The sequence below is a fragment of the Natator depressus genome, chromosome 13 (assembly GCF_965152275.1).
Source record: "Natator depressus isolate rNatDep1 chromosome 13, rNatDep2.hap1, whole genome shotgun sequence".
Taxonomy (NCBI): domain Eukaryota; kingdom Metazoa; phylum Chordata; order Testudines; family Cheloniidae; genus Natator; species Natator depressus.
The window spans coordinates 40,184,964-40,196,491 of record NC_134246.1 but is presented as its reverse complement, the minus strand read 5'-3'; the positions used below and the strand labels follow the sequence as shown (position 1 = coordinate 40,196,491).

At 45.0% G+C, this 11,528-nt stretch overlaps 1 gene segment (V, D, J or C); it reads left to right on the top strand.

Annotated features, from left to right (window-relative positions):
• The first annotated feature begins 296 nt into the window (after positions 1-296).
• Positions 297-10,449, top strand: LOC141997172 (T cell receptor delta constant-like). The segment is given in 5 exon segments: positions 297-305; positions 4,464-4,611; positions 6,617-6,907; positions 8,361-8,423; positions 10,334-10,449. Coding segments are annotated over 5 exon segments (627 nt in total).
• The last annotated feature ends 1,079 nt before the right edge of the window (positions 10,450-11,528 follow it).

Below are 11,528 nucleotides of genomic sequence, written 5' to 3'. Positions count from 1 at the left end.
AATTGGATGTCCCAATTGCCCGGCTGACGGGGAAAATGTCACCCAGGAAATTTAAGGTTGTTTTAGAAAAGTAATTAAAGTTTTCAGAGAGGGTTGAAATATGGAGTGAGTCAATGGAACAACTTTACAGCCGGTTGCTGGATTTCTTTGTCTGGAGTTTCTTGGGTGTAAACTGAAGAAGTTGGATTAGGTGATGGTTATTGCTTTTTGTTTTGGAAAGTGGGGCTCTAATTTAAAGGGAAAAGATCTGGGGTTTGTGAGTCAGTTCATGGAGTTCCAGCATTCCTCTGAGAGAGATGGAACAGGTAAGTTTTTGTAGGGACCATTTGAAGTGTGTTAACACAAGGCCCATGATCTTTGGGAAAGGCACTCAGCTGAAAGTTGAACCACGTAAGTATTTATCAAGTATATTTTTGAGCTTTTGGGGAAGGGTCAAGTGGTGGAAAGGTTGATTTTATTGCTCAGTAATATCCAGCTGTGTATAGAAACTGACAGCAGAACAATCCTTGGTTGATTATGGGTAAAATTTTCAAAAGCAGCCAAGGCTTAGATGCTCAAAAGTCTTATGTGCCTAACTTCCACTGAAATCACGTAGATACTTAATGATTGTCAGTCAGTCCCATCGACTTTCAATGAGGCTTCAGCTCCTATGATACAGATTTAAATGTATTTAGGTGATAAAGGCTGTTGAAAGGTGCCTAGTAAGATTTTTCAAAAGCACCTACATATCTAACTCCCATTGAAATCAATGCATCTCGACAGGTTTGAAATCCCCACCAAATGCGAATCTACATCTTGAAATACCTATAAAACCAGCCCAAATTAACCTAAATACCTTTACAAATCTAGCTTGTGGGTGCTTTTGAAACTGTTACCCTTGAAAACCCAATTCCCATTAAAATGACAGGATTTGGGTGTCCAAATCCCCTAGGCAACATGATATGTTTTCAACCTTTTGCATGCTCCATGAAGGAGATTTCCAAAAAATGCTGAAGGAAGATAGGAGCACAGTTCCCTTGGCACTTTGAAAAGCCTCTCCTCCATGAACACAGCACAGAAAGCGTCCAGTCAGACATAGAGCTGTATATTTAAAACCTAGTTTGGTGGCGTGGGTTAAGGAATAGTTGGATATAGGGAGAAGCCAAATATTCTGACTGCATGTTTGCATTTTTTAACAATCTTGTTTCATCTTGATTTTTTTCCCCCGAGAACACCGTTAAAAGAAGCGATAAAACATTGCCTTGAGGTGGCAGGTACAAGCAATTGCGTTCATTAGTGAATCTAGAAAACGTGTATACCGTCTGTGTCCTTGTTGCTATTAAAACCCAGTCCAGTGAATTCCTAGCATGAAAATATCTGCTAGTCCAGTTTCATTACAATCAGACTGGCCAGCTCTCCAGCTGGTGTCAATCAAGAGAAATCCGTGAGGCCAAATGCTCACCTGGTGTAAATGGAGGTAGCTCATTTGAAGTCAGTGGGAGAAGATCCCCAGCTCCTCATTCACTGGGCCAGATCAGCAGTTGGTGTAAATTGACATAAGTACAGAGAAGTCAATCGGGCAGGAATCTCGGGTGGTGTGAATTGCCAAAGCCCTGTCGATTTTACAGAGCCTCAGATTACAAGTCCAGAAGGGGCCATTGTGATCATGTAATCTGACATCCTGAATATCACCCACCACAGAACTTCCCCAAAATAATTCCCATAGAATATCTTTTAAAGAAACATCCCTTCTTGACTTAAAAATTGCCCGTGCTGGAAAATCCCTTGGTAAACTGCTCCACTGGTTAATTGCCCTCAGTGTTAAACTATACACCTCATTTCCAATCTGCATTTATCAACTTCCAGCCATTGGATCATGTTAAACCGCTTTCTGCTACATTGAAAAACCCATGATCCGACATTTGTTTCCTATGTAGATACCTAGAAACGGTGATCAGATCACCCCTTAGCCATCTCTTTGTTGAGATGAACAGGTTGAGCTCCCTGATTCTATCGCTATAAACGTGTTTTCTAATCCGTTCATCATTCCCCTGGCTCGTCTCCGATCCCTCTCCAATTTATCAACCTCTTTCTTGAATTGGGAACACCAGAGCTGGACACAGGATTCCAGCAGAGGGTAAAATAAACTTTCTCTCCCTCCTTTTATGCACCCAAGGGCTGCTTTAGCCCTTCTGATCTCTTTAACACAGCGCTGCCAGTTTGCCCCCCCCCCCCCCCGAGCATCTGTCCCAGTTCCGTTGCGCCCGCAGCGCAGCTGGCCCGCGGCTCAGCGCCTTGGCCGCGCGGAGCTCAGAAAACGCCCCCAAGGGGCTCCCGGTGAAGAAAGCGGCGCCGCTCTCGGGGTCTGGAGCCGAGCTGTGATCCTGCACCGAGAACCGCACACAGAAGAGGGCTAGCGAGGCAACCCGCTTTTGTACTGCCGCGTGTAACGGTGTCCAACAGCTCTCCTCTTCGGCGGCGGGGCCCGGCTCACAGTGGGACCCAGTGTTTATTTGTTGTGTTTTAACGTCTCGGAATCATCATCGCCCGGGGCTAAGAATTTTTTCGCATTCAGGTGACTGACGTTAGGCGCCCAGGCATCTGCTTTGGCCCCTCGTTAAACGGGGTGACTTTTAACAGCGCTGCGCTTCCGGCCGCGGCCCTGGAGCTCGGCGCTGCTCAGGGCCGTCTCCAAGGCGGAGAACTGGGGCAGGGGCCGTTGGGCGCTCAGGGGAGAAGCGGCTTATCCAGCCATCCAAATAAGGATTCTGGAGCCTCGGGCTCGGCACCCGAACCTTGGCCTGTGTGGCTATGCCGGGGCTTTCTAAAAGAGCCTACGTGAGTTAGGCGCAAAAGTCCCACTGTTTTCAGCACCTAGTTCTCTGAGGCACCTTTGAAAATCCCCGCCTTAGACCTAATCCTGAGCCCTCACCTTAAGGTAACAAGTGTCTGTGGGGTGAGTTTGAGCAAGTCCTAAATGCGATTCCGTTTCTCCATCTGTGAACTGCCATTTCCCCTTTGTTAGGAGAGGAATTAACCCGTTTCCGTGGGAATGGAAGAGCAGTTGGTCCGGGCTAGGTGCGTGCCAGAGACAAGCTGCAGGTGCCCGACACAGGGCTGGGACTCGGGGTGAGAATTTAGCAGTGTGTTTACCACCGTGAAGCTCACGTTTGGAAATGGGACTAAACTCACAGTCCAGCCAGGTGAGCGGGGGCAAAAAAAAAATTTGAAGGCTTTTCATAAACTGTGAGTGAAGGCTGGGGTCTTGCAAGGAGCCTAAGGGACTTAGGCCCCCAGATCTAATTTACTATCAATGGGAATCGGACACTTAAATCCTTACAGTTCCTTTGAAAATTCCAGCTTTGGGGCAAGACAGTGACACCCTGATGTTCCTGAATCCCTTACTCTGCAAATCACCGCCTTGATTTTAGCAGGGTCATGCACAGACTAAGATGCTACTCAATGTGAGTAAAGTTCTCAGAATTTGGCCCTTACATTCTGGAATCTAATCCAGAAATTCACAGATTTCAGAGCACTTTCCAATCTGTTTTTTTTTTTGAAGAGCCTTGTCACACTGTGTGCGAAGTGCTGATTATTTAATATTTGGGAAAGGCACGACTTTGGCTGTGGAACCAAGTAAGTGTTCATCTCTCTCACCCTTTAGTCTCCACCTTTTCCCAGCATTACATTCATTTTTCCTTTCAAAAGAGAGAGAAATAAAGGAACTGTTCCTTCCCTGGCTGTTCTGGGGCTACAAAGAGGTACAAAGAGAAGGTTTTTATATATAACCCCCCCCCGCCCCTGTTTTCATTCCCACTGTTAATACCGTTTTTTCCTTGCACTGGAGAAGAATGCTCTCCAGGCTGAATGGAAAGCAGGCCCACTAATAAATATAGCTGGCTGGAAATGTTTGACCAACTTTTTAAAAAATTGAAAATAAACATTTCCCCCACCCCCACCCCATTAGGTTCAAATCTATCAGCTGCTTTGAAGACATTCAGGGTTCTGTTTTGTAATTTTGAACGATACATTGAATCATGTTTTAAATTGAGATTTTGACTGACATTTTTCCTTTCCTGAAACCTTCATGTTTTGAGGCTATGAGACATTTGTATAGCCCTTTTGATAATGTTATGGCTAAAAGTTAAGAGAATTCTTCCTGGGAAAGAAAAGGGAGGGCATTTCCAAGCCAGGAAAATGGAGACACAGTTGATGTCCCTGTTTCTCCTGGTTCGATGTGAGGCCGAGAAGTAGTTACAATCAGCTGAATTTTCAGACTGAAGTGATGTGAGAGGCTTCCTGTTCAGTAGGGTTTAGGACAAACTCTGCAGTGATATGACTGGCGAGAAAGCGCTGAGTTTGCAAGGCTGCCGGTGGGACTTTTGAACGTGGCGTTAAGCTTTTGGTTGAGCCCAGTAAGGAACAGTTAGGTTGTATTGTCGATAGTGTTTCATTCCCATTGCCTCAGACCAATGCATATGTAGCGTCTCCATTACACCGGTGCAAATCAGGCTTCCTCTGAAGTCACTCTGAGAGCAGGCGCTGGAGTTGTGTGTCTGGCCCTGCAGCACTGTGCATGGGAGACCAGAGCCCTGACTTTTGGCAAAGGCACGAGGCTTTCTGTTGAGCCCAGTAAGTGTCAGTTTTGTTCTCTTTTCCATGTCAGTTGGCGGCGTTGCTCCGGGTCCTCAGCTGGTGCAAACCGGCCCAGCTCTGCCTTCAGTGCAGCCACGCTGGCTCTAGATCATCCAGGAGTTTGACCCGTTGTTTCCAGCGCCTAGATAATGGGGCATGCTGAGCCAGATTATCCCCTCCTAAATCCGGAGTGACACCATTCCAATGAATCGTGTTCCCACTGGGGAAGTGTGGGGAGAGTCCGGCTTTGATGATTTTTATGACTATAAGTGGATAGGAGGCTGGTCTGACGAGCTCTTAGATGGCATTTCGCGCGACGGTTCTGAGGGCTCCGTTTGCACAGTCGGGCTTGTTCACACACAGGGCTGCCAGTCAGTCTGCACAAGACCGAGATCACGGTGTCGGGCTGTCAGGAGAACAGGATAGGCCCGAGAGCAGAGAAGAGCTGTGGCATGTAGCTGGTTTTTTTATTGTAAGGTCAATTAACAAAATATCCTGGAGACACAAATGGAAAAGCAGCACAATTAGTGTGGAAATCCATCGCTGTTGGGGCTATTACTGCGCTCTAGCGGTGTAAACGGAAAGACTTCCCACTGAACTGAGTGCCGGTGCTGATTGACACCGGGGGGGATTTGGCCCATGGATAGACTAGCGCTATTAGGTCACTTCACACCACCCCACTGAATCCCATTGCTCTATGGCTGATTGACACCAGCTGGTGTTTGGTCCCACTGACTTCAGTGCAGCAGTGTGGGTTTATACCAGATGCAACTTGGTTTTCCTTCATATTTACAAAATTGTCAACATCTGCTTCCCACCTCAGACAACCCTGGCCATGAGCACATTGCAGGCACTGACAGGGCCCCTGCACCCCTCATGCCATTCCACGTTCCCTAGGGTTCCTGGATAGTCACCTTCATGAAACATTTTGAGACATCAGCATGAAGTGGTCTGAGGAAATCAGACTTGCTTGCTTTTAAAGTGCCCATAATAACACGTCTCCAGAGAGGGTTGTGTTCCCTCATCCACTCGCGCATGGGAAACGCCTTTAAAAGGTGCAGTGAGAGTTGCAAAATATCGTTATAACTCTTAGCAGAGTTGCAAAAGCCCCTGTGGAACTCGGTAACTGTAAATTACTAAAGGATTTTTGGGTTTTGCCACCGTTCCTAGGAGTGGTACTTTACTCCTGAAGTAGAGACATGGCTCCTTGTAGCCAGGAGTAAAAGAGAGCAGAATCGGTCACCCACTGGCATAACTTTCTTTCTTACCGTTATTGCGATCCTTATGTGGTTTGGCCACATCAAAAAGCGGTGGAACATGAAGGACCTTCCCGCGTGGGCATTTATAATTTCAGACCAGGTGCCAAGATGACGCCAAGGGAGGATTAAATTATACTGTTGAGTTTTATGCTACAGGTGTACGGGGTTTGCTAATTTTAAGGCCCACTTGTTAAAGACTGAAGCTCTTACTCAGACAGGAGAGGCTCGTGATGCATGTGAGTTCTCACCAATATAAGTAAGTGTTACGGACCTAGGGAACATGGGGACTGTTTTTGATATTCATCTAAATGTCCACTCTTGAGTTTTCAGGCCGAGCTTTTGAGTGCACAACTCCTTTAGTGTCCTTTGAAAATCACAGCCTTCGTTCCCATCTCTCTCCCCGTCTCTGTCTTCTGTGGTCCATTCTGCCTTCAGCACCTCTGGCTGATATTTTCAGCAAGGATTCCAGCGAGTGAAAGTTGCACCTAGAATTACGGTCTTTAAAAAATACCTCAGGTGATATTTTCTCCAATTACCATCAGCAGGGCTTGTATCCAAACCCGCAATCTGGAGATGTAGCGCTCTATATCCCATCAACATATCCGAAACTTCCCATTGCTATATCTGACCCAGAGGCGAGAGACTCCATAGTCCATGACTTTATTCTATGATCCTTAACCTAACTCTCCCTCCCTTTAGAGTTTAATCTAATTAAATTATAACCCTCAATTATTTGTTTTCAGAACATCAAAAGATTTCCTCTCCATCTGTCTTTGTTGTGAAATCGACAAAGCCAAGAGAAAACGATGGCAACAAGTTGACGGCGGCTTGTTTAGTTAAGGATTTCTACCCCGGGGACATAAGCGTAAGCATGAGTCAAGAGAAAGAGGTTGTATACAAATCGAAAGAAGGCATTCTCTCTTCCAATGGGAAATACAGCATGATCCAGGTGGTCAAGGTTGAACCTAATGAAGAAGTGAAGTGCTTTGTTAAACACAAAGGAGCCTATACTAACCAGACAGAGCCTCAATCAGGTACAGTTATATGGTCCAAATGTGAAAGTTATCATCGCTTTCCAGATGCACCCTATTTCATGGGGCGTCGTAGTCCTAAATTCAAGGATACCCACCCCTCCCCAGGAATGCTGGATAGAATTTCTAATGGGAGCTAGGAGCCAGATGGCCAGTGGTGTTTCAGTGCCCAAAGACACAGAGAGGTGCACAGAAGGGCTTTCAAAAGCACCTAAGCAGTTCCTTCCTAACTCATTTAGGGCCAGATTTTTAACGGTACGTAGGCTCCCAGTGGGTGTTGGGCACTTAGATGTTTTTGAAAAGTCCAACTAGGTGCCTAAATCCCTTAAAAAATCCCACCCCCCTGTGACATTTCAAACAGCATCTAGACACCTAACGCCCATTAATCACATAAGGCACCTGACTGCATCTTTAGTCACCTTTGTAAATGTAACCCTAGGTGGGAAATGTGTCAAACCCAATGTTTCTGTGTTGAAAAGTGACCTTTTAAGAACATGAAAAAATTCCCCATTTACTCTTTCATGAATAATTGTGTGTCATTTTAATCAAAGTTTTTAAGGAAAACATTCTCGACAATATTATTGAAACTGTGAATGGAATTTTCAGAAATGTAAAGTGGAGTTTAGCTAAACAAAAATTTTGATAACTACTTGGATTATATTTTTGATTTAAAAACGAAGACCATGATAAAGTTTTAAAAAATAAAGCCTGGCTCGGTTTTGAACTTAGCAATGAAACTAACTTCAAAATGTAACTTTTTCTTGGTGAAAGTGTCTTTACATTTTTCAGGCGGTGCTCGTTGAAAATATTTCTCTTATGGCTTAGATTTTCACAGCCACCTCATGGATTTGGATGTTGAACTCTCATTTACTTAAATGGGAATTGGGACTCCAAATCTGAACCTTAACTTGTGATCCAACTCCATATAAAGTCTCCTATTGACACGAGTGAGACTTGGATTCGGTGTTTAATGGAAAAAGCACTTTGTTCCATCAAATTAATGAGAGCTTTTCAAATATTTTGTTTCAAAACCTTTCCTTGGTGGAAAATAGGATTTTTTGAAGCATGGATTTTTACAGAAAGTGTCGGCATTTTGAGAATATTTTTTATTTTTAGTCAGGAAAAAAAAAGAGATGTTTTCCTCCTCAAAAGGCTTTTGTTCTGGGCTGGTTTTAGCTGATTTTTTTTTTTCCAGTTTTCAGCTAAACTTTTGGGCCAGAATTGTTTGGGTTTTGGTTGCTGAACACCAAAGCACAATATTGTGTTGTTTTGACAAAATGTCGACTTTTTCTGTGGGGAAAAATCAAAAAAATGTGTGACCAGTTCAAAAGTTAATTTCAGCCTGATTTTCAGGCATTTCCATTCACTCATTACTGGGTGCGGGGAGGTTGTATTTATCATTTGTTTCATAATTGTTTTAATTGAGCTCTATTTTCATTTCTCTCTCTTTCGACAGCTCCCATTCAGGCCCCAATCAATAACACTCAATGGTGTGAACCTTCAAATTCCACTTCCGAAGGTCAGTTACGAAAAATAAAAGGAAATATAATAAAGGGCCAGTGGAATGATGTTTGTTTGAGGGTGTGGATTCAATGCAGATATTTGACAATGGAATTTCTCAGTTGAAAAATAATGTTTAACTTTTGACTCTTTATGGAACACTGTCAGTTTGTAGTTGCTCTTTCCACGCAGCAGCACTGGTGACCCACAAACGTTATTCATAGGGCCCGACCAAATTCAGGGCCGTGCAAAACACATCAGGGACTGTGAAATCTGCTCTCTCCCCCGTGAACTCTGGTCTCACCCGTGACATCTGCTTAATGTAGGGGAGGGGCAGGGCAGGGAGCTCTTGCCATGTGCCCAGCTCCAGATGCTAGCCCCGACCGGGCTGGGGAGGGACAGGACTTCCTTTTCCCCAAGAGGGACCGCTCCCAGGACAGAGTCAGACCCACCTCCGAGAACCTCCCAGGGCGGCAGGACGCTCTGTGGCTGCTGGCTGGGAGCCCAGCTCTGAAGGCAGCCCTGCCATCACCAGCAGCACAGACATGGAGGTGGTAATACCATGACCCCCCGCCCCGCCCCCCAGCAATTGCCTTGCAACCGCCCCCCCAGCCCACTTTTGGGTCGGGAGCCCCACGGTTATGACAAAACGAAATTTCAGATTTTTAAAATTCTATGACTGTGAAATTGACCAAAATGGACTGTGAATTTGGGAGGGCCCCAGTTATTCACGGAGTCACGCTGTCTGGGGTGGCTCATAACCATGAGGACCTACTTCAGGGCAGACTGTCAAAAACAGGGCAGACACCCCAGACTGGTGGTGGGTTGTATAATAAGATTTCACCAACTCAGTACCAAATGTGAACTCCTGGATCACTGTACCAGTCTCACCATGGAGTCACAGACAGTCCCTTTTGATGCTCCAATCTATCTTGCCACCCAGACAAATGGGACTGAGTGATAAATGGTCACTTACACCAAAAGTCGCACCACACTCAGGTTGCTTCCAGTCCCAAGAGACCAGCCACTTATCCCTAGAACAACTGGTACCCTGGATCTTGCAGCAAAGACAACGCCTGTAGCCAATCCTGTAATAAACTATCGAAAGGTTTGTTAACTCGGAAAAAGGAATAAGAGAGTTATCTCCAGGCTAAAGCAAGCAAACATAGACACACCAGTGAATTACCGGCTAATCCTAAGAGTGGCAGAGTTGTAGTGATCTGTCAATTCAAAGTGTTTTCAGGGCAGACCAAGGAGGCAGAACTCTCTGCCCTTCAGAGTTCAAACAGCTAAAAAGATGGAAAATTTTCCAGTGGACTTGTTTTATTTCCTTCATTCAGCTTCCAAGCCCACAGGACCAGCTTCCTTGCAAATAGCATTTCTCGGGTGCGATGGGGCCACTCCACAATCATTTGTATTGCAAAGGTTCTTGGTGGCCCATCTGAGTGTGATGGTGCATCTGAATGGGCAGAGGTTGTAAATTCAGGGCAAACATTTTTCAAGTTATAAAGCAAAACTTACATCTTTTCTTACAGCCATGACAAGTGAGACTGATGTATTCAGCACCTTACAAGCATCACCTAAACTCTAAATCCTGGAGTCATTCTGAGAAGACAAATACCAATTTTGAGCAAAACTAACAAAGAGGTGACCTGGTCTGGTCTCCAGCTATGAGTTTGTCAGTTCTTAGCTAATGCCTGCAGCCTGGGCAAGAACTGGCATCTGGCCTGCCAGTGTCACACGTGGGCTGAATACAAATGAAAACCATAGTCTGAATAAAATAAAGAAATGCTACTTTATCTATCTGTACAAAGTCTTTCTTTCTTTCTTTCTTTCTTTCTTATAATTTTTATTGAGGAGTTTCCCACTTTCTGCTGATATAAAACCATTTGATCCAAGAAGGTCCCACCCTCCTTTTTTTCCCCACAGAGCCAAACATGGAAAAAGTGAACATGCTGTCAGTGACTGTGCTGGGCCTGCGAGTTCTGCTTGCCAAAAGCATCGCCTTCAACATGCTTATGACGGTCAAGTTGTTCATTTTCTGAGGTAGGAACTCTTACTATCATCGTGTCCATTCAGGGGTTTGGGGGGTCATTGTTAGGGATTTTCAAAGGATTTATGGGAGTTTTGGGATACAAAATCCCATTGAAAGTCAATGGGAGTCACTGGGCCGATCTCCAGCTGGTATAATTCAGCTGTAACTCCACTGGAAGCGATGGACCAGATCCCCAACTGGTATAAATTGTCTGCACACCCACTGATTCCATTTGCGGATGCAGATTCTCAGCAGCCTTCAGAAAGCAGGGCCATGGTCAGGCGCCCAGAATGAGAGGCTGCTTTTGGAAATGTGGCCTACGGTGCCCAAAGTCACACAGAAAGCCTGGGAATCCAGCACAGATCTCCTGAGTCAGAATCTGGGACATCAGCCGTTACAGATCATCACCAGAGTGTAGACCCCAGGGTGATGGTCCTAGTGAAATGAACAGTGTCCAGAATGTCTGAGCACAGATCTGTCATTTTCATAGGTTGTGAGGAGTGAACCAGCAATGGGCTGAAGACAAGAGACAGGGACCAGTGCCAGCGACTTCAGTTGGGGCGGATTCCCAACTGGTATAAACCAATGTAATGCTATTGGAGCGAGTTGGAACAAATCCCCAACTGGTGTAAATGGCCTGTCGTGCCCTCCGAGTCAATGGGCCGCATCCCCAGCTGCTGTCAATCGGCGACTTTAATACATCTATACCAATTATCACCTTTTTGGGATTTGTCCCTAGATCTTCTTTTCCATGTTTTAAATTATTCATTTCTTTCTGTTCCCCATTCCCTTCATTGCTAGTTAGTTCTGACTCTTAAATGACATATCACAAGATAGTAAGTACTTGTATTCCTCTTCAGTCTTCTGTTTAATAGGAATATTTAGCGGGAAGTTTCCCTACCACAGTATTACATTGAGGCTTCCAAATCCCTTAGGCAGCTTTGCAGAATCTCAGTTTGATATTTTTCACTATATAAAAATACTGGTTTATTGCTTAGGAAATCCATTCATAGCTGAAGCATTTATCATTTTAGAGTAGAAAATTTGCGCCAGGTCTGTCACTGGTATAAATTGGTGCAATTCCGTTGA